Genomic DNA, 24,944 nt, shown 5'->3' with positions numbered 1-24,944 from the left:
AGGATTTATTTTACAGGTAATTTTGTACTTATTTTAACTAGGTAGCTATTAAATAGTTCTTAACTATTTAATAGCTATTGTACCTGGTTAAAATAAATACAAAGTTGCCTGTAAAATAAATATTAATCCTAAAATAGCTACAATATAATTATAATTTATATTGTAGCTATATTAGGGTTTATTTTACAGGTAAGTATTTAGCTTTAAATAGGAATAATTTATTTAATAAGAGTTAATGTATTTCATTAGATTTAAATTATATTTAATTTAGGGGGGTGTTAGTGTTAGGGTTAGAATTAGCTTTAGGGGTTAAAACATTTATTATAGTAGCGGTGAGGTCCGGTCGGCAGATTAGGGGTTAATAATTGTAGGTAAGGTAGCAGCGACGTTGGTGGCGGCAGATTAGGGGTTAATAAATATAATATAGGGGTCGGCGATGTTAGGGGCAGCAGATTAGGGGTGCATAGGGATAATGTAGGTTGCGGCAGTGTGCGGTCGGCAGATTAGGGGTTAAAAAAATTTATTAGAGTGGCGGCGATGTGGGGGGGCCTCGGTTTAGGGGTACATAGGTAGTTTATGGGTGTTAGTGTACTTTAGAGCACAGTAGTTAAGAGCTTTATGAACCGGCGTTAGCCCAGAAAGCTCTTAACTCCTGACTTTTTTCTGCGGCTGGAGTTTTGTCGTTAGATTTCTAACGCTCACTTCAGCCAAGACTCTAAATACCGGCGTTAGAAAGATCCCATTGAAAAGATAGGATACGCAAATGGCGTAGGGGGATCTGCGGTATGGAAAAGTCGCGGCTGCAAAGTGAGCTTTAGACCCTTTCCTGACTGACTCTAAATACCAGCGGGCGGTAAAAACCAGCGTTAGGAGCCTCTAACGCTGGTTTTGACGGCTAACGCCAAACTCTAAATCTAGCCGTTTGTCATTATTGTATAGACTATAGGCTCTATATAATGGACTGGTCACACATTTACATATGTTTAGGTTCATATACATATGTAGATATGTTAAGTACATCATATCCTGTACAGAATATGTGCAGGAAAAGTTACATCAGGACCCCAATATCTACAAATGGTGCGTTTTTAATTTTTATTGTAAATTTGTAAGATTTAATTGGGAACGGTGTAAAAGCCGGAACGGAACGGAACAGGCTTTTTATGAAGGAAATTGATTTAAAATATAATGGGATGTGTTAGAGACTCTTGAGAACAATTTTAGGAACAGGAATCTTTGTGATATAATAATTAATTAACCCTTTAACTACCAAAATAGTGCCTGGAACCAAAAATAACAGCCCGGAACAGCACCTTCCCAAAAAAACAGATACACCAAATTCACAAGTCACCCATAACTAAATGTAATAAGTGTAATCAGCCACAAACCATCCACAGAAACCACGTTCCAATACCCGTTCCAGCCTGTAAAACTCTTTTTCATGAAAAGTGACGGAACAGTACCTTCCCAGCAAACCAGATACATCAAATTTACCAGTCACACATTGCTAAATGTAATGAGTGTAATCAGCCACAAAGCATCCACAGAAAACTCTTTATGATATCTGTTCTGGCCAGTAATACACTTTTTCATTTACCCCTTAATGACCACAGCACTTTTCAATTTTCTGTCCGTTTGGGACCAAGGCTATTTTTACATTTTTGCGGTGTTTGTGTTTAGCTGTAATTTTCCTCTTACTCATTTACTGTACCCACACATATTATATACCGTTTTTCTCGCCATTAAATGGACTTTCTAAAGATACCATTATTTTCATCATATCTTATCATTTACTATAAAAATTTTTTTATAAAATATGAGGAAAAAATGGAAAAAAAAAACACACTTTTTCTGACTTTGACCCGCAAAATCTGTTACATATCTACAACCACCAAAAAACACCCATGCTAAATAGTTTCAAAATTTTATCCTGAGTTTAGAAATACCTAATGTTTACATGTTCTTTGCTTTTTGTGTAAGTTATAGGGCCATAAATACAAGTAGCACTTTGCTATTTTCAAACCATTTTTTATCAAAATTAGCGCTAGTTACATTGGAACACTGATATCTGTCAGGAATACCTGAATATCCATTGACAAGTATATATTTTTTTTTTAGAAGACATCCCAAAGTATTGATCTAGACCCATTATGGCATATTTCATGCCACCATTTCACCGCCAAATGAGATCAAATAAAGAAAATTGTTCACTTTTTCACAATTTTTTTCACAAACTTTAGGTTTCTCATTGAAATTATTTACAAACAACTTATGCAATTATGGCATAAATGATTGTAAATGCTTCTCTGGGATCCCCTTTCTTTAGAAATAGCAGACATGTATGGCTTTGGCGTTGCTTTTTGGTAATTAGAAGGCTGCTAAATGCCACTGCGCACCACATGTGTATTATGCCCAGCAGTGAATGGGTTAATTAGGGCGTATGTAGGGAGCTTCTAGGGTTAATTTTAGCTGTAGTGTAGTGTAGTAGACAACCCCAAGTATTGATCTAGGCCCATTTTGGTATATTTCATGCCACCATTTCACCGCCAAATGCGATCAAATTAAAAAAAACGTTACATTTTTCACAATTTTAGGTTTCTCACTGAAATTATTTACAAACAGCTTGTGCAATTATGGCACAAATGTTTGTAAATGCTTCTTTGGGATCCCCTTTGTTCAGAAATAGACATACATGGCTTTGGCGTTGCTTTTTGGTAATAAGAAGGCCGCTAAATGCTGCTGCACATCACACGTGTATTATGGCTAGCAGTGAAGGGGTTAATTAGGTAATTTGTAGGGAGCTTTCAGGGTTAATTTTAGTTTTAGTGTAGAGATCAGCCTCCCACCTGACACATCACACCCCCTGATCCCTCCGAAACAGCTCCCTTTCCTCCCCCACCCCACAATTGTCCCCGCCATCTTAAGTACTGGCAGAAAGTCTGCCAGTACTAAAATAAAAGGCATCTTTGAATATTCTTTTAAAAAAAAATTGAGCATATTTACATATGCTGCTATGTAGGATCCCCCCTTAGCCCCCAACCTCCCTGATCCCCCCCAAAACAGCTCCCTAACCCCCCCTCTGCCTTATTGGGGGCCATCTTGGGTACTGGCAGCTGTCTGCCAGTACCCAGTTTGCAAAAAAAAAAGTGTTTTATTATTTTTATTTTATTTTTTTCTGTAGTGTAGCTTCCCCCCCACAGACTAACACCCCACCAGCCATACCGATCTTGCTAAATTGTAAATAATATCCCCCTTTTTCCCCACTTCTACATAAAATATTTATGTAGTGTAGCGGTTCCCACCCGCTCCCTCCCCGTGCACGCGCCCCCCCCCCCGCCTCCCCGTGCACGCGTCTGTGCGCGCCCCCTGACATCCCCGCCCACGATCCCGCCCCCCTCCGCATCATCCAGGGCCATCGATGGCCGCCACCCGCCTCCCTGTCCTGCTCCCACCCACCAACGAAGTAAGCCACAGATCTCCGGTGCAGAGAGGGCCACAGAGTGGCTCTCTCTGCATCGGATGGCTTCAAACGGTTATTGCAGGATGCCTCCATATCGAGGCATCACTGCAATAACCGGAAAGCAGCTGGAAGCGAGCAGGATCGCTTCCAGCTGCTTTCCACACCGAGGACGTGCAGGGTACGTCCTCAGGCGTTAACTGCCTTTTTTTTTTTGAGGACGTACCCTGCACGTCCTCGGTCGTTAAGGGGTTAAAAGTGATGGAACAGCACCTTCCCAACAACATATACAGACCAAATTCACAAGACACACATAACTAGATAAAATAAGTGTAATCAACCACAAACCATCCACAGAAACCACAATCCAATACCGATTTTGGCCTTTAAAACGCTTTTCATGAAAAGTGATGGAACGGCACCTTCTCAACAACATATACAGAGAAATTCACCATCCACATATAACTAAATGTGATAAGTGTAATCAACCACAAACCATCCACAGAAACCATGTTTCAATACCTGTTCTAGCCTGTAATAAGCTTTTTCATGAGAAGTGACGGAACGGCACCTTCCCAGCAACATATACAGACCAGATTCACCAGCCACACATAACTAGATTAAATAAGTGTAATCAACCACAAACCATCCACAGAAACCACGTTCCAATACTGGTTCTGGCCTGTAATACACTTTTTCATGAAAAGTGACGGAACGGCACCTTACCAGCAAACTAGATACATCAAATTCACCAGTCACGCATTGCTAAATGTAATGAGTCTAATCAGCCACAAAGCATCCACAGAAACCTCTTTATGATATCTGTTCCGGCCTGTAATACACTTTTTCATTAAAAGTAATGGAACGGCACCTTCCCAACAACATATACAGACCAAATTCACCAGACACACATAACTATATAAAATAAGTGTAATCAACCACAAACCATCCACAGAAACCACGTTCCAATAAAGGTTCTGGCCTGTAAAATGATTTTTCATGAAAAGTGATGGAACGGCGCCTTCCCAGCAACATATACAATCCAAATTCACCAGCCACACATAACTAGATGTGATAAGTGTAATAAACCACAAATGATCCACAGAAACCACGTTCCAATGCCCGTTCCGGCCTGTAAACCGTTTTTTCATGAAAAGTGACGGAACGGCACCTTACCAGCAAACCAGATACATCAAATTCACTAGTCACACATAACAATATGTGATAAGTGTAATCAACCACACACCATCCACAGAAACCACATTAAACCAAGTTGCCTCAACTGCTCCTGCTGTAATAATATGTCTAAAGGTTCAATTTTTTACCATCCAACAACAGGAAAGAAATTTAATATTAGGGGTTACCTTTCCTGCTATACTCAATTTGTTATATATTTGATTAAATGCCCTTGTGGGCGTGGCTATGTCGGAGAGACGACAAGAAACATCAAAGACAGAATTATAGAACATAAGAGTAGTATTAGAACAGGTAATAAAAAAGCGCCAGTAGCACATCACTTTATTAAGATGGGACACCTCATCAATGAGTTAAGATTTCAAATTATTGAGAGTGTAGTAAGACCTCGCAGAGGGGGTGATAGGGAGCAGCTGTTGAAACAGCGCAAGGCTTTCTGGATCTTTAAATTAGGTACTCTTGAACCTAATGGTCTCAATAGAGATTGGGACCTTTCTGTTTTTTTATAAAATTAGGTCTTGATTAAGGTTTTTATTGCATATATCTAATGCATGTTAGATTATTTAGATATCTATTTTTGTAAAAGCTTTTCCAAAACTTAGGAGAATTATGTATATTTGTGCTGGTTATATACCAACTTGGATATATTGTTACCTATAGGGTTAAATAGAAATTTTGCAATAGAGCGCCACCTTGTGGTATCTGTCTATATATATAGATTGTAAATCACTTTCGGCTAGATTTAGAGTTTTGTCGGTAACGACCCGCGTAGCTAACGCTGGCTTTTTTCTGGCCGCACCTTTTAAATAACTCTGGTATTGAGAGTTCACAGAATGGCTGCGTTAGGCTCCAAAAAGGGAGCGTACAGGCATATTTAACGCCACTGCAACTCTCGATACCAGAGTTGCTTACGGACGCGGCCAGCTTAAAAAACGTGCTCGTGCACGATATCCCCATAGGAAACAATGGGGCTGTTTGAGCTGAAAAAAAACCTAACACCTGCAAAAAAGCCGAGTTCAGCTCCTAACGCAGCCCCATTGTTTCCTATGGGGAAACACTTCCTACGTCTGCACCTAACACTCTAACATGTACCCCGAGTCTAAACACCCCTAACCTTACACTTATTAACCCCTAATCTTCCGCCCCCGCTATCGCTGACCCCTGCATATTATTTTTAACCCCTAATCTGCCGCTCCGTACACCCCCGCCACCTACATTATCCCTATGTACCCCTAATCTGCTGTCCTAACATCGCCGACCCCTATATTATATTTATTAACCCCTAATCTGCCGCCCACAATGTCGCCTCCACCTAACTACACTTATTAACCCCTAATCTACCGACCGGACCTGAGCGCTACTATAATAAATGTATTAACCCTTAATCCGCCTCACTCCCGCCTCAATAACCCTATAATAAATAGTATTAACCCCTAATCTGCCCTCCCTAACATCGCCGACACCTAACTTCAAACATTAACCCCTAATCTGCCGACTGGAGCTCACCGCTATTCTAATAAATGTATTAACCCCTAAAGCTAAGTCTAACCCTAACACTAACACCCCCCTAAATTAAATATAATTTAAATCTAACGAAATAAATTAACTCTTATTAAATAAATTAATCCTATTTAAAGCTAAATACTTACCTGTAAAATAAACCCTAATATAGCTACAATATAAATTATAATTATATTATAGCTATTTTAGGATTAATATTTATTTTACAGGTAACTTTGTATTTATTTTAACCAGGTACAATAGCTATTAAATAGTTATTAACTATTTAATACCTAAAATAGTTAAAATAATTACAAAATTACCTGTAAAATAAATCCTAACCTAAGTTACAATTAAACCTAACACTACACTATCAATAAATAAATTAAATACAATTCCTACAAATAAATACAATTAAATAAACTAACTAAAGTACAAAAAATAAAAAAGAACTAAGTTACAAAAAATAAAAAAATATTTACAAACATTAGAAAAAAATTACAACAATTTTAAACTAATTACACCTACTCTAAGCCCCCTAATAAAATAACAAAGACCCCCAAAATAAAAAAATGCCCTACCCTATTCTAAATTACAAAAGTTCAAAGCTCTTTTACCTTACCAGCCCTGAACAGGGCCCTTTGCGGGGCATGCCCCAAAGAATTCAGCTCTTTTGCATGTAAAAAAAAAACATACAATACCCCCCCCCAACATTACAACCCACCACCCACATACCCCTAATCTAACCCAAACCCCCCTTAAATAAACCTAACACTAAGCCCCTGAAGATCTTCCTACCTTGTCTTCACCATGCCAGGTATCACCGATCGTTCCAGGCTCCGAAATCTTCATCCAAGCCCAAGCAGGGGCTAGACATCCATCATCCGATGGCTGAAGAAGTCCAGAAGAGGGTCCAAAGTCTTCATCCTATCCGGGAAGAAGAGTAGATCCGGACCGGCAACCATCTTCTTCCAAGCGGCATCTTCTACCTTCATCCGATGAGGACCGGCTCCATCTTGAAGACCTCCATCGCGGATCCATCCTTCTTCTCCGACGACTTCCCGACGAATGACGGTTCCTTTAAGGGACGTCATCCAAGATGGCGTCCCTCGAATTCCGATTGGCTGATAGGATTCTATCAGCCAATCGGAATTAAGGTAGGAAAATTCTGATTGGCTGATGGAATCAGCCAATCAGAATCAAGTTCAATCCGATTGGCTGTTCCGATCAGCCAATAGAATGCAAGCTCAATCTGATTGGCTGATTGAATTTTCCTACCTTAATTCCGATTGGCTGATAGAATCCTATCAGCCAATCGGAATTCGAGGGACGCCATCTTGGATGACGTCCCTTAAAGGAACCGTCATTCGTCGGGAAGTCGTCGGAGAAGAAGGATGGATCCGCGATGGAGGTCTTCAAGATGGAGCCGGTCCTCATCGGATGAAGATAGAAGATGCCGCTTGGAAGAAGATGGTTGCCGGTCCGGATCTACTCTTCTTCCCGGATAGGATGAAGACTTTGGACCCTCTTCTGGACTTCTTCAGCCGTCGGATGATGGATGTCTAGCCCCCGCTTGGGCTTGGATGAAGATTTCGGAGCCTGGAACGATCGGTGATACCTGGCATGGTGAAGACAAGGTAGGAAGATCTTCAGGGGCTTAGTGTTAGGTTTATTTAAGGGGGGTTTGGGTTAGATTAGGGGTATGTGGGTGGTGGGTTGTAATGTTGGGGGGGGTATTGTATGTTTTTTTTTACAGGCAAAAGAGCTGAATTCTTTGGGGCATGCCCCGCAAAGGGCCCTGTTCAGGGCTGGTAAGGTAAAAGAGCTTTGAACTTTTGTAATTTAGAATAGGGTAGGGCATTTTTTTATTTTTGGGGTCTTTGTTATTTTATTAGGGGGCTTAGAGTAGGTGTAATTAGTTTAAAATTGTTGTAATTTTTTTCTAATGTTTGTAAATATTTTTTTATTTTTTGTAACTTAGTTCTTTTTTATTTTTTGTACTTTAGTTAGTTTATTTAATTGTATTTATTTGTAGGAATTGTATTTAATTTATTTATTGATAGTGTAGTGTTAGGTTTAATTGTAACTTAGGTTAGGATTTATTTTACAGGTAATTTTGTAATTATTTTAACTATTTTAGTTATTAAATAGTTCTTAACTATTTAATAGCTATTGTACCTGGTTAAAATAAATACAAAGTTGCCTGTAAAATAAATATAAATCCTAAAATAGCTATAATATAATTATAATTTATATTGTAGCTATATTAGGGTTTATTTTACAGGTAAGTATTTAGCTTTAAATAGGAATAATTTATTTAATAAGAGTTAATTTATTTCGTTTTTAGGGGGGTGTTAGTGTTAGGGTTAGACTTAGCTTTAGGGGTTAATCCATTTATTACAGTAGCGAGATTAGGTCGGCAGATTAGGGGTTAATAATTGAAGTTAGGTGTCGGCGATGTTAGGGAGGGCAGATTAGGGGTTAAAACTATTTATTATAGGGTTTTTGAGGCGGGAGTGAGGCGGATTAGGGGTTAATAACTTTATTATAGTAGCGGTGCGGTCCGCTCGGCAGATTAGGGGTTAATAAGTGAAGGCAGGTGGAGGCGACGTTGAGGGCGGCAGATTAGGGGTTAATAAATATAATATAGGGGTCGGCGGTGTTAGGGGCAGCAGATTAGGGGTACATAGCTATAATGTAGGTGGCGGCGCTTTGCGGTCGGCAGATTAGGGGTTAATTATTGTAGGTAGCTGGCGGCGACGTTGTGGGGGGCAGGTTAGGGGTTAATAAATATAATATAGGGGTCGGCGGTGTTAGGGGCAGCAGATTAGGGGTACATAAGTATAACGTAGGTGGCGGTCGGCAGATTAGGGGTTAAAAAAATTTAATCGAGTGGCGGCGATGTGGGAGGGACCTCGGTTTAGGGGTACATAGGTAGTTTATGGGTGTTAGTGTACTTTAGAGTACAGTAGTTAAGAGCTTTATGAACCGGCGTTAGCCCAGAAAGCTCTTAACTACTGACTTTTTTCTGCGGCTGGAGTTTTGTCGTTAGATTTCTAACGCTCACTTCAGCCACGACTCTAAATACCGGAGTTAGGAAGATTCCATTGAAAAGATAGGATACGCAATTGACGTAAGGGGATCTTCGGTATGGAAAAGTCGCGGCTGAAAAGTGAGCGTTAGACCCTTTCCTGACTGACTCCAAATACCGGCGGTAGCCTAAAACCAGCGTTAGGAGCCTCTAACGCTGGTTTTCACGGCTACCGCCAAACTCTAAATCTAGGCCTTTGTTTGTATGCATGATTAAGGAAACTTGTTCCGAAACGTCGCTGCTACCTCCTGTGTAAAGTTTTTTAATAAACTTATCTTTGCTGCCACTCACCTTGGAGTTTTTTTGTATGCTGTTGGAGCCCTGAGTGTAGCTCCTGAGTGAACCTGCATGTTCCTGGCCGCTGCTGTGTTGGACTAATTCTGTTTGTTTATATTGGTTATGTAAGTATCCAGAACAGAATACTGGTTTATTTAGAAATAAGAAAAATTTATTATTTTGTTAGAGTTCACAATATAGACATTTACTGACTCCACTTACTTGAAACTGTCCTGTATATACATATTCCAATTCCAGAGAGAGCAACAACAGCAAGGATAGTAATGACGATTACAATGACGAGAATACTGGTCCTGTTAGGTTCTGTTCATATGAAATGAGACAAGTAGGGAGACAAAAACATATGATAAGTGCATTAAAAGATGCTATTCATATAGCTAAGGAGGATTCATATCTATTGCAGTCAACTTGATGATGTGTACAAAGTCTATATGGATTTTCACAAGGATTTCACACTCACTGAATCATTAAAACTTTATGGAAAAAGTTCTCAGGTGTTTGTGTTTTCTCATGTATGGAGAATACATTACTAGTACATATCTCTTAACTGTCCCATAAACCACAGGAATGTCAAAGTGTGGACATTTATGAAAGAACTTACCTGATAAATTCATTTCTTTCATATTGGCAAGAGTCCATGAGCTAGTGACATATGGGATATACAATCCTACCAGGAGGGGCAAAGTTTCCCAAACCTCAAAATGCCTATAAATACACCCCTCACCACACCCACAATTCAGTTTAACGAATAGCCAAGCAGTGGGGTGATAAAGAAAGGAGTAGAAAGCATCAACAAAGGAAATTTGGAAATAATTGTGCTTTATACAAAAAAATCATAACCACCATAAAAAGGGTGGGCCTCTTGGACTCTTGCCAATATGAAAGAAATGAATCAGGTAAATTCTTACATAAATTATGTTTTCTTTCATGTAATTGGCAAGAGTTCATGAGCTAGTGACATATGGGATAGCAATACCCAAGATGTGGAACTCCATGCAAGAGTCACTAGAGAGGGAGGGAATAAAATAAAAACAGCCATAATCTGCTGAAAAAAATTAATCCACAACCCAAAAATATAACGCCTAGATTTAGAGTTTGGCGTTAGCCGTCAAAACCAGCGTTAGGGGCTCCTAACGCTGGTTTTGGGCTACCGCTGGTATTTAGAGTCGTGTAGGTAAAGGTCTAACGCTCGCTTTGAAGCCGCGACTTTTCCATACCGCAGATCCCCTTACGTCAATTGCGTATCCTATCTTTTCAATGGGATCTTTCTAACGCTGGTATTTAGAGTCGTGGCTGAAGTGAGCGTTAGAAATCTAACGACAAAACTCCAGCTGCAGCAAAAAGCCAGGAGTTAAGAGCTTTCTGGGCTAACGCCGGTTCATAAAGCTCTTAACTACTGTGCTCTAAAGTACACTAACACCCATAAACTACCTATGTACCCCTAAACCGAGGTCCCCCCACATCGCCGCCACTCTATTAAAATGTTTTAACCCCTAATCTGCCGACCGCACACCGCCGCCACCTACGTTATCCCTATGTACCCCTAATCTGCTGCCCCTAACATCGCCGACCCCTATATTATATTTATTAACCCCTAATCTGCCACCCCAAACGTCACCGCCACCTACCTACACTTATTAACCCCTAATCCGCCTAACTCCCGTCTCACTAACCCTATAATAAATAGTATTAACCCCTAATCTGCCCTCCCTAACATCACCGACACCTAACTTCAAGTATTAACCCCTAATCTGCCGACCGGACCTCGCCAACACTATAATAAATGTATTAACCCTTAAAGCTAAGTCTAACCCTAACACTAACACCCCCCTAAGTTAAATATAATTTAAATCTAACGAAATAAATGAACTCTTATTGAATAAATTATTCCTATTTAAAGCTAAATATTACCTGTAAAATAAATCCTAATATAGCTACAATATAAATTATAATTATATTGTAGTTATTTTAGGATTAATATTTATTTTACAGGCAACTTTGTATTTATGTTAACCAGGTACAATAGCTATTAAATAGTTAATAACTATTTAATAGCTACCTAGTTAAAATAATTACAAAATTACCTGTAAAATAAATCCTAACCTAAGTTACAATTAAACCTAACACTACACTATCAATAAATTAATTAAAATACCTACAATTATCTACAATTAAACCTAACACTACACTATCAATAAATTAATTAAATTCAATACCTACAAATAAATACAATTAAATAAACTAACTAAAGTACAAAAAATAAAAAAATATTTACAAACATTATAAAAATATTACAATTTTAAGCTAATTACACCTACTCTAAGCCCCCTAATAAAATAACAAAGCCCCCCAAAATAAAAAAATGCCCTACCCTATTCTAAAATACAAATAGAAAAGCTCTTTTACCTTACCAGCCCTTAAAAGGGCCTTTTGCGGGGCATGCCCCAAAGAATTCAGCTCTTTTGCCTGTAAAAAAAACAAACAATACCCCCCCCCCCAACATTACAACCCACCACCCACATACCCCTAATCTAAACCAAACCCCCCTTAAATAAACCTAACACTAAGCCCCTGAAGATCTCCCTACCTTATCTTCACCACGCCGGGTATCACCGATCGGTCCAGGCTCCGAAGTCTTCATCCCAGCCCAAGCGGGGGCTGAAGACGTCAATCCTCCGGCTGAAGAGGTCCATCATCGGGCAGAAGTCTTCATCCTATCCGGGCAGAAGAGGAGATACGGACCGGTAGACATCTTCATCCAAGCGGCATCTTCTATCTTCTTCCATCCGACGACGAGCGGCTCCATCTTAAAGACCTCCGGCGCGGATCCATCCTCTTCTTCCGACGTCCTAACACAGAATGAAGGTTCCTTTAAGGGACGTCATCCAAGATGGCGTCCCTCGAATTCCGCCAATCGGAATTAAGGTAGGAAAATTCTGATTGGCTGATGGAATCAGCCAATCAGATTCAAGTTCAATCCGATTGGCTGATCCAATCAGCCAATCAGATTGAGCTCGCATTCTATTGGCTGTTCCAATCAGCCAATAGAATGCAAGCTCAAGACTTAGCTTTAGGGGTTAATACATTTATTATAGTGTTGGCGAGGTCCGGTCAGCAGATTAGGGGTTAATAATTGTAGGTAGGTGGAGGCGACGTTGGGGGTGGCAGATTAGGGGTTAATAAATATAATATAGGGGTTGGCGGTGTTAGGGGCAGCAGATTAGGGGTACATAGGGATAATGTAGGTTGCGGCGGTGTACGGAGCGGCAGATTAGGGGTTAAAAAAATATGCAGGTGTCAGCGATAGAGGGGGCGGCAGATTAGAGGTTAATAAGTGTTTAGGGGTGTTTAGACTCGGGGTTCATGTTAGGGTGTTAGGTGCAGACTTAGAAACTGTTTCCCCATAGGAAACAATGGGGCTGCGTTAGGAGCTGAACGCTGCTTTTTTGCAGGTGTTAGGTTTTTTTTCAGCTCAAACTGCCCCATTGTTTCCTATGGGGATATCATGCACGAGCACGTTTTTGAAGCTGGCCGCGTCCGTAAGCACCGCTGGTATTGAGAGTTGCAGTGGCGGTAAATATGCCTGTACGCTCCCTTTTTGGAGCCTAACGCAGCCCTTCTGTGAACTCTAAATACCAGCGGTATTTAAAAGGTGCGGGGGAAAAAAGCCAGCGTTAGCTACGCGGGTCGTTACCGACAAAACTCTAAATCTAGCCGTAAGTTTATTTCATTTGAAAGAAAAAAAACTTAAAACAAAAGCAGAAGAATCAAACTGAAACAGCTGCCTGAAGAACTTTTCTACCAAAAACTGCTTCCGAAGAAGCAAATACATCAAAACGGTAGAATTTAGTAAATGTATGCAAAGAGGACCAAGTTGCCACTTTGCAAATCTGATTAACTGAAGCTTCATTCTTAAAAGCCCACGAAGTGGAGACTGATCTAGTAGAATGAGCTGTAATTCTCTGAGGCAGGGCCTGACCCGACTCAAAATAAGCTTGATGAATCAAAAGTTTCAACCAAGAAACCAAGGAAATAGCAGAAGCCTTCTGACCTTTCCTAGGACCAGAAAATAAAACAAATAGACTGGAAGTCTTCCTGAAATCTTTAGTAGCTTCCACATAATATTTCAAAGCTCTTACCACATCCAAAGAATGTAAGGAACTTTCCAAAGAATTCTTAGGATTAGGATACAAGGAAGGGACAACAATTTCTCTACTAATGTTGTTAGAATTCACAACCTTAGGTAAAAATAAAAAAGAAGTCCGCAAAACTGCCTTATCCTGATGAAAAAATCAGAAAAGGAGACTCACAAGAAAGAGCAGATAACTCAGAAACTCTTCTAGCAGAAGAGATGGCCAAAAGGAACAACACTTTCCAAGAAAGTAGTTTAATGTCCAAAAAATGCATAGGTTCAAATGGAAGAACCTGTAAAGCCGTCAGAACCAAAATAAGACTCCAAGGAGGAGAAATTGATTAAATAACAGGCTTAAACCTGTACAAAACAGAGTATATCAGGAAGTATAGCAACCTTTCTGTGAAATAAAACAGAAAGAGCTGAGATTTGTCCTTTCAAGGAACTTGCAGACAAACCCTTATCCAAACCATCCTGAAGAAACTGTAAAATTCTAGGAATTCTAAAAGAATGCCAGGAGATTTTATGAGAAGAACACCATGAAATGTAAGTCTTCCAAACTCTATAATAAATCTTTCTAGAAACAGATTTACGAGCTTGTAACATAGTATTAATCTCTGAGTCAAAGAAACCTCTATGACTTAGTACTAAGCGTTCAATTTCCATACCTTCAAATTTAATGATTTGAGATCCTGATGGAAAAACGGACCTTGAGATAGTAGGTCTGGCCAAACGGAAGTGGCCAAGGCAGGCAACTGGACATCCGAACCAGATCCGCATACCAAAACCTGTGTGGCCAAGCTGGAGCCACCAGCAACACAAATGATTGTTCCATGATGATTTTAGAGATCACTCTTGGAAGGAGAACTAGAGGCGGGAAAATGTAAGCAGGATGATAACACCAAAGAAGTGTCAGCGCATCCACTGCTTCCGCCTGAACATCCCTGAACCTGGACAGGTATCTGGGAAGTCTCTTGTTTAGATGAGAGGCCATGAGATCTATCTCTGGAAGACCCCACAACTGAACAATCTGAGAAAACACATCTGGATGGAGAGACCACTCCCCTGGATGTAAAGTCTGGCGGCTGAGAAAATCCACCTCCCAATTGTCTACACATGGGATATGCACCGCAGAGATAAGACAAGAGCTGTATTCCACCCAAACAAGTATCCAAGATACTTCTTTCATAGCTTGGGGACTGTGAGTCCCACCCTGATGATTGACATATGCCACTGTTGTGATATTGTCTGTCTGAAAACAAATGAATGGCTCTCTCTTTAGCAGAGGCCAAAACTGAAGAGCTCTGAGAATTGCAGTTCTAAAATATTTATTGGTAATCTCACCTCTTGAGATTTCCAAACCCCTTGTGCTGTCAGAGATCCCCAAACAGCTCCCCAACCTGAAAGACTCGCATCTGTTGTGATCACAGTCCAGGTTGGCCGAACAAAAGAAGCTCCTTGAACTAAACAATGGTGATCTATCCACCATGTCAGAGAGTGTCATACATTGATTCAGCATACAAAGCTGTAGAGGTCTCATGTGAAAACGAGCAAAGGGGATCGTGTCCGATGCTGCAGTCATGAGACCTAAAACTTCCATGCACATAGCCACTGAAGGGAATGACTGAGACTGAAGGTGCCAGCATGCTGCAACCAATTTTAAACATCTCTTGTCTGTTAGAGACAGAGTCATGGCCACTGAATCTATCTGGAAGCCTAAAAAGGTGACCCTTGTCTGAGGAATCAATAAACTTTTGGTAAAATTGATCCTCCAACCATGTTTCCAAAGAAATACTAGTTGATTGGTGTGAGATTCTGCAGTACGCAAAGACTGAGCTAGTACCAAGATATCATCCAAATAAGGAAACACCGCAATACCCTGTTCTCTGATTACAGAGAGTAGGTCACCCAGAACCTTTGAAAAGATTCTTGGGGCTGTTGCTAGGCCAAATGGAAGAACAACATATTGGTAATGCTTGTTTAGAAAAGAGAATCTCTGGAACTGATAATGTTCTGGATGAATCGGAATATGAAGGTCTGCATCCTGCAAGTTTATTGTGGACATATAATGTCCTCGCTGAACAAAAGGCAGAGTAGTCCTTATAGTCACCATCTTGAAAGTTGGTACTCTTACATAACGATTCAAAATTTTCAGATCCAGAACTGGTCTGAATAAATTTTCCTTCTTTGGTTCCATGAATAGATTTGAATAAAACCCCAAACCTTGTTCCTGAGGAGAAACTGGCATGATTACCCCTGAAGACTCCAGGTGAAACACACTTCAGGAAAGCCTGAGCTTACTGGATTTACTGGGATACGTGAGAGAAAAAAAAATCTTCTCACAGGAGGTCTTATTCTGAATCCTATTCAATACCCTTGAGAGACAATGCTCTGAATCCATTGATTTTGGACAAATTTTATCCAAATATCCTTGAAAAACCTTAATCTGCCCCCTACCAGCTGAGCTGGAATGAGGGCCGCATCTTCATGCGGACTTAGGGGCTGACTTTGGTTTCCTAAATGGCTTGGATTTATTCCAATTTGAGGAAGGCTTCCAATTGGAAGCAGACTCCTTGGGGGGAGGATTGAGTTTTTGTTCCTTATTCTGATGAAAGGAACGAAAAAGGTTAGAAGCCTTAGATTTACCCTTAGGTTTTTAATCCTGAGGCAGAAAAACTCCCTTCCCCCAGTGACAGTTGAAATAATAGAATCCAACTGAGAACCAAATAAATTATTACCTTGGAAAGAAAGAGATAGTAATCTAGATTTAGATGTCATATCAGCATTCCAAGATTTAAACCACAAAGCTCTTCTAGCTAAAAAAGCTAAAGACATGGATCTAACATCAATTTTGATAATATCAAAAATTGCATCACAAATAAAATGATTAGCATATTGCAATAGGCGAATAATGCTAGATAAGTCAGAATCCAATTCCTGTTGCGCTAAATTCTCCAACCAGAAAGTTGATGCAGCCGCAACATTAGCCAAAGAAATTACAGGTCTGAAAAGATTACCTGAATATAAATAGGCCTTCCTTAGATAAGATTCAAGCTTCCTATCTAAAGGATCCTTAAAGGAAGTACTATCTTCCATAGGAATAGTGGTACGTTTAGCAAGAGTAGAAATAGCCCCATCAACTTGGGGATTTTTTCCCAAAACTCTATAGATTTTGCTGGTAAAGGATACAATTTTTTAAACCTTGAAGAAGGAATAAAAGATGTACCTGGCTTATTCCATTCCCTAGAAATCATATCAGAAATAGCCTCAGGAATAGGAAAAACCCCTGGAGAATCCAAAGGAGGTTTAAAAACAGCATTTAAACGTTTATTAGACTGAACGTCAATAGGACTGGTTACCTCAATATCCAAAATAATAAACACTTCTTTTAATAAAGAATGCATATACTCTATTTTAAAAAAATAAGTACATTTGTCAGTGTCAATGTCTGAGGAAGGATCTTCTGTATCAGATAGATCCTCATCAGAAGAGGATAAATTATGTTGTTGGTCATTTAAAATTCCATCAACTAAATGAGAAGTTTAAAAAGACCTTTTACATTTATTAGAAGGTGGAAATGCAGACAAAGCCTTCAAAAATAGAATCAGAAACAAATTCTTTAAAATTTACAGGTATATCATGCACATTAGAAGTTGAAGGAACTACAACTGGCAATGTACTATTACTGATGGATACACTAACTGCATGTAAAAGTTTATCATGACAACTATTACAAATGACATTCGGTGAAATAATCTCAACAATTTTACAACAAATGCACTTAGCTTTTGGTAGGACCGATGTCAGGCAGCAATGTTCCAGCAGAAACTTCTGAGGCAGGATCAGATAGAGACATCTTGCAAAATGTAAGAGAAAAAGCAACATATAAAGCAAAATTATCTATTTCCTTATATGACAGTTTCAGGAATGGGAAAAAAGCAAATAGCATAGACCTCTGATAGAGAAAAAAAAAATCAAGAGGCAAATATCAATGGGGTATTGAAATAATGAAAAAATAATCGGAAATGACACACTCTCGTCACTAGTGACGCAACCGTGTGAAAGGTCTCAGCGTCAAGAATGACGCCGGAAATGACGAAGTTGCGTCATAGACGTATTTTTCCGCGCAAAAATGACGCAATCAAGTTTAGCATTTGACGCACCCGCGGGCCTAATGCCGCCCGCAATTTGCAAGAAGTAGTCAATTGATAAAAGACTAAACCCCAGGTAAGAAAAAAATTTCTTTAAAAGATGTTTATATTACCCAAATATGAAACTGACAGTCTGCAGAAGAAAATACATGAACCTGACTCATGGCAAATATAAGTACAATACATATATTTAGAACTTTATATAAATGCATAAAGTGCCAAACCATAGCTGAGGTGTCTTAAGTAATAAAAAACATACTTACCAAAAGACACCCATCCACATATAGCAGATAGCCAAACCAGTACAGAAACAGTTATCAGTAGAGGTAATGGTAAATTGAGAGTATTTCGTCGATCTGAAAAGGGAGGTAGGAGATGAATCTCTACGACCGATAACAGAGAACCCATGAAATAGACCCCAGTTAGAGAAATCATCGTATTCAATAGGTGATACTCCCTTCACGTCCCTCTGACATTCGCTGTACTCTGAGAGGAATCGGGCTTCAACAATGCTGAGAAGCGCATATCAACGTAGAAATCTTAGCACAAACTTACTTCACCACCTCCATAGGAGGCAAAGTTTGTAAAACTGAATTGTGGGTGTGGTGAGGGGTGTATTTTTTAGGCATTTTGAGGTTTGGGAAACTTTGCCCCTCCTGGTAGGATTGTATATCCCATATGTCACTAGCTCATGGACTCTTGCCAATTACATGAAAGAAATATATATATTATAATAGGCTTTAATTATTTTTTACCAATCACCTAGTCTTTAGCCTTCATTGACCCATCATCATATATTGATTTAGAATTTGGAAATTTTGAGGTAAATAATAAAGGCCTTGATCACAATCTAGCGACTGAGGCCTTTTTGACTATAGTTCTGGCCAAAAAGGCCACTTTTTCGGCTGCTTTCCGCGAATGTGTTATTGGATCCTCACTAAAAGTCCTATTTTTATTAATAAACCAAAAAGTTCTTGGTGTTTACAATCCATTTTCAACACCTTTTAACATAGCTTTGACTTTTTTCAATTCAACACCTCAAGGATCTAGATAAAGCGTATTCTGGACATCTTTACAACTATTTCACGGCTATTGAGAATCAGTCTATTATCTTGCACATGTGCATAACACTCTGAAATTACCACAGGAGACATTGTAAAGATCTACTAATAGTATTAAATCACCTTTTTAATGGGATTTATAAAGCTCAACTGGAGCTTACTTGTAAGTATATTAGATTTGAATAGGTTGAACTTGACGGACTTCAGTCTTTTTTCAATCTCATTTCATATGTATTGATTTATTAAAAGGGACAGTTTACTAAAATTTTCTCCCCTTTAATTTGTTCCCAATGATCCACTTTACCTGCTGGAGTGTATTTATTGTTTACAAGTATTTCCATTACCCTTATTTTGGCTTTTGAAATAGTGTATTTAGCCTGTGGTATCCTCACCCATCCTGACAGTTTTTGGCCTCAAGGCCAAGCTGTGTAAATACAGCCAGTAGAAGGAATTACACCCCCAGTTGGGTATAGAAGAGATAATGTAATAAAATGTTAATTTTCCGTTGTTCTCTCCAAGTATTGGTGATTGGTTTATGGACAGATATAAGATAAAGAAGAATGCATATGTACACAATGTGATAAAGTAGTGAGATCTGATTATACCTACAAGCTCAACCCATTTTATTAGGTTGTTGCTTCAAAACACAAATAAACCTTAAAAAGCAAATCTCATAAATGTTATACTCTGCAGCTGGTAAAAAACAAAGTAATTGGAAAAACATTAAGGGAAAATTATTTTTTAGTATACTGTCCCTTTAAAGCTCTCTGTATCATTATTATATATATACTATAGGCTGTATACAATGTACGGGGCATTCATTTACATATGTAGATATGTTGAGTACATGATATCCTGTACAGGGGATCTGCAGGAAAAGTCACAGGACCCCGATATCTACAAATTGTGTGTTTTTAATTTTTATTGTAAGATTTAATTCTAAGTCACACTCGCACTGTTGGGTCTGTTACTAGCAGTATTGGAGTCATCATAACCGACCTTTAAAACAATCATGAATTTCAGAAGAACCTATTGTAATCTGTTTCTATCTGCACCACGGCTAAATCATCTGAATAACAATTTTGTATTGGCATGACGGGCAGACTGGCACCATTTTTAATCACTATTTGTGCGCTTTTAAACTTTATCAAGTATTTGTTTTACAATATTTATTTCTACCCTTTTCTTTTTGTCGTGTTTTTAAAACAAAATGATGACTATCGTTTTTTTGGAAAATAATATCTTCTTATACTGGATATTAAAAAATCTGAAACTGTAAAGTGTGAACCAGTTCCCTTGCAACATTGTATCTGCCTAGGAGACCTTCAAAACAGATTGCTCCTTCATGATGGGGTTTTATAGGAAGCTCACCTCCATACAGACTATGTACAAACATGGTCACGACTGTATTTAAAATGGCTCGTGATAATAGAAGTAAATTGGAAACTTTTTAAAAAGTGTACGTTCTGTCTGAATCACAAAATAACATTTTTGGGTTTCATATCCCTTTAAGAGGTGTGAATAGACTATTATATCAGTCAGCTTTGGGTGACCTCCCAGTTGGTACTTTACACATGCAAAGGCCTTTTTAAGAGCTCTCTTAGTTAAATAGCTATTGGAGGCTATGGGCTTTAAACACACACACACTATGGCCTCTAGTTATCAAGCCGTCAACCTCAAATACGCTGGAATTCCGCAGCGTATTTGTGGCGAGGCTGATTCGCCTAAGTTATCAAGCCCTACACACCGGCAAAAGTAGAATTTTGTGACGTAAGCTACGATCCGCCAGACTCAGATAGATTCTTACGTCACTCCAGATGTTCCGAACGCAAGTTCGGCACAATCTGACTACTTTTGGAAGTTATCAAATGACTACCAGGTACGCTCGGCACTTTTCCGGCCCAGCGTACCTGGTTTTCAATCCGCCGCCGCCGAATCAATGGGAGTCTGACAATAGCGAAAGCTCATATTCGCTGCTGCCCGACATCCCATTGATTCCTATTGGAGCTGTTTACACCTAACACCCTAACATGTACCCCGAGTTTAAACACCCCTAATCTGCCCCCCCTACACCGCCGCCACCTATATTAAACATGTTAACCTCTAAACCGCCGCTCCCGGAGCCCACCGCCACTCTAATAAACTTATTAACCCATAAACCGCTGCTCCCGGAGCCCACCGCCACCTACATAATACCTATTAACCCCTATCCTGCCGATCCCGTACCCCGCCGCAACTAAATAAATTGTTTAACCCCTAAACCGCCGCTCCCGGACCCCGCCGCCACCTATATTAAACTTATTAACCCCTAATCTGCCCCCCCTACACCGTCGCCACCTATAATACATTTATTAACCCCTATCTTGCCCCCCATACCGCCGCCATCTATATTAAACTACTTAACCCCTAAACCTAAGTCTAACACTAACCCTAACATGCCCTAACTTAAATATTATTTTAATAAATCTAAATAAAAATTACTCTTATTAACTAAATTAATCCTATTTAAAACTAAATACTTACCTATAAAATAAACCCTAATATAGCTACAATATTACTAATAATTATATTGTAGCTATCTTAGGATTTATTTTTATTTTACAGGCAAATTTCTATTTATTTTAACTAGGTACAATAGCTATTAAATAGTTATTAACTATTTAATAGCTACCTAGATAAAATAAAGACACATTTACCTGTAAAATAAAAACTAACCTAAGTTACAATTACACCTAACACTACACTATCATTAAATAAATTATTCCTATTTAAAACTAAATATTTACCTGTAAAATAAACCCTAAGATAGCTACAAAGCTTAGTCCAATACAAATATAGGAGGATGATCTTCCCTATAATTATCACCTTACGCGTTTCGAAGGGGTTAATATAGTTAAATTCCCTTCTTCATCAGAGGTCCTCTGATGAAGAAGGGAATTGAACTATATTAACCCCGCGTAAGGGGTTTGTATTGGACTAAGCTTTGTCTCTGCATGACTGGAGCTCCTGGTATTAACTGGGATATCTTTGTTATTACGAACTGCTGCTGGACTTTGCTAGTCATATTTATGTGCTGACTTCATGCCTCATTAGTTGAGGATTTTAAATGTGAGTGGAACTTAGTGTGTTTTTTATTGTATCCTTATTAAAAAACAGTTTTACACTATGTACCTTTTTCTGGTTTTTCCTGCAAAATTGGTTACCGGAATTGAAAGTTTCCATCCACTAAGAGAGCACAAGAACCAAGGGTGTGTGCTGGATTTCTACATGAGCAAATAGTGACAAGACCTTGCAATCTCCAGAGATCCACGACCAGCTTGATCCATACTACAGGAGGTGCCTAGCCCATCAGTAATATTGCTACATTCTTACCTCATATGATTGAGGAGACTGGAAGTAAGTGCAAATCCAAAAGGGGAGAAATTGATGAAGATTATTTTTCTGACCTCACTTTTATCAACTTTTGGGACTGTGTATTTTACCACATATTTTTAACTGATTTTTAACTTATTTATATATTTTTCTTATATTACTATAATTGGTATGACTGATCGCAGACTTATACCTTTCATGATAAAATATCTTTATTGATTTAGATTAGTATATACTAGCTGTTCAACCTGAGCTATCCTGCATTCTTTGATTTATATATATATATATATATATATATATATATATATATATATATATATATATATATATATATATATATATATATATATATTATATATATATATATATATATATTTAGTGTTTTTAAACCCTTCCGCTTTACGTTAGGTCTTCACTCACGCTGACTAGTGATGTCGAACAGTTCGCCAGAGAACAGTTCCCGGCGAACATAGCTTGTTCGCAGCGGCGGGCGAACATAAGCGATGTTCGATCCGCCCCCTATTCTTCATCATTGCCTAAACTTTGACCCTGTATCTCAAGTCAGCAGGCACATTCCAGCCAATCAGCAGCAGACCCTCCCTCCCAGACCCTTACACCTCATGGACAGCAGCCATTTTAGATTCATTCTGAAGCTGCATTGCTAGTGAGAGGAGGGACAGTGTAGCTGCTGCTAATTTAATAGGGAAATTGATAGCTAGGCTAGTGTATTCAGTGTCCACTACAGTGCTGAAGGACTCATCTGATCTCTGCTGTAAGGACAACACCCCAAAAAGCCCTTTTTAGGGCTAGAACATTTTTTTTTCTTTGTAATCTAATTGCATTTGCCTGCCTGTCAGCGTGTGTCAGGCTCACAGCATATACTGTGCCTACTTGCTCACTGCCACCACTCATATCTGGTGTAACAGTAGTGTAAATTTAAAAAAAACAAAAAACTTTTAAATCAGTCTGCTAGTGTAATCTAATTTCAGTTGCCAGGCCAGCATCCTGTGTGTCAGGCTCACAGAATATACTGTGCCTGCTTGCTCAGTGCCACCACCAGTCATATCTGGTGTAACAGTAGTGTAAATTTAAAAAAAAAAAAAACTTTTACATCAGTCTGCTAGTGTAATCTAATTGCAGTTGCCAGGCCAGCCTGCCACTGCCAGCGTGTGTGTCAGGCTCACAGCGTATACTGTGCCCACTTGCCCAGTGCCACCACTCATTATCTTTTTTAATAGTAGTGTAAGGGTACATTTAAAAATAAAAAAACTATTTTGACTGTGAAACATCAGTCTGCTTCTTTGTGTCAGGCTCACAGCGTGTACTGTGCCCACTTGTCCAGTGCCACCACTCATATTATCTTGTTTAATAGTAGTGTCAGTGTACATTTAAAAAAAAAAAAAAAACTATATTGACTGTGAAACATAAGTCTGCTTTTTTGTGTCAGGCTCACAGCGTATACTGTGCCCACTTGTCCAGTGCCACCACTCACATTATCTTGTTTAATAGTAGTGTAAGTGTACATTTTAAAAATAAAAAAACTATTTTGACTGTGAAACATCAGTCTGTTTTTTGTGTCAGGCTCACAGCGTATACTGTGCCCACTCACAGTAGCTTGCACGCATAGTAGCACTAATTGAAAAAAAAATGACAGGCAGAGGCAGGCCAACCCGCAGGGGCCATCGTGGTCGTGGTGCTGTGATTCCCTTTGGCCATAGAATAATGCCCAGTGTTAGGCCACGTACCATGAACACGAAAAGTTCTGATGAAATAGTTGACTTTATAACACAGGACACAATCTTCTACAGCTTCCGCTCGTAACCTTGACGCACCATCCTCCTCCAGCTTAGCTTCGGGCACCTCTCAACTTACCACTCGCCTGCCTGCCGCCACCACTGGCACTAGCACCACAGCCGCCTCACTTGATCTGTCAGAGGAGTTATGTACACCTCAGTGTGAAGAAATGAGTGATGCGCAACCATCATTGACAGAGGATGTAGATAACTGTGATATGTCTCAGTCAGGCAGCATTACAGACATGGACGACGCACGGTGTGATGATGATGATGATGATGATGATGTACCCACCGCTGCTTCCGTTGTTGAGTTGTCAGATACAAGTGAAGGGGTTGATGATGACGATGCGTCCGTGGATGTCACGTGGGCGCCCGGTAGAAGAGAAGAAGAACAGGGGGAAAGTTCAGATGGGGAGACAGAGAGGAGCAGGAGGAGGAGACGAGTTGGAAGCAGGAGGAGGTCGTCGCAAGGAGCTAGTGGCACAGTCAGACAGCATGCATTGGCACCCGGGGTCAGCCAGACAGCACGCCAATCAACGCATGCTGTTGCCACCACCAGAATGCAGTCATCGCAGAGCTCAGCAGTGTGGCATTTTTTTTATGTGTCTGCTTCTGACAACAGCAATGCCATTTGCAACCTGTGCCAAAAGAAACTGAGTCGTGGAAAGTCCAACACCCACCTAGGTACAACTGCTTTGCGAAGGCACATGATCTCACATCACAAACGCCTATAGGATGAACACATGAGGACAAGCAGCACACAAACTCAAAGCCGCCATCCTCCTCCTGGTCCAGCATCTTCAGCCACATCAACCACTGCTGTGCTCCTTGCCCCCTCTCAACCATCCGCCAATCCGTCTCTCTTCCAGAGCAGTTCCTACTCATCTGCCCAC

The 24,944-nt window shown here is 39.6% G+C and overlaps 1 protein-coding gene across 1 annotated transcript in view; it reads right to left on the bottom strand.

Moving 5' to 3' along the window:
* The window catches only part of LOC128636572 (major histocompatibility complex class I-related gene protein), a 90,401-nt gene that overhangs the window by 45,393 nt on the left and 20,064 nt on the right, over nt 1–24,944 (bottom strand). The window contains exon 5 of the mRNA XM_053689567.1: nt 9,534–9,622. Coding sequence (XP_053545542.1) covers nt 9,534–9,622 — 89 coding nt within the window. The remainder of the gene's footprint in view (nt 1–9,533; nt 9,623–24,944) is intronic.

Source organism: Bombina bombina, chromosome 7, assembly GCF_027579735.1.
Source record: "Bombina bombina isolate aBomBom1 chromosome 7, aBomBom1.pri, whole genome shotgun sequence".
In the NCBI taxonomy this organism is placed as follows: Eukaryota; Metazoa; Chordata; class Amphibia; order Anura; family Bombinatoridae; genus Bombina; species Bombina bombina.
This window is presented reverse-complemented; position numbering and strand designations above follow the sequence as displayed.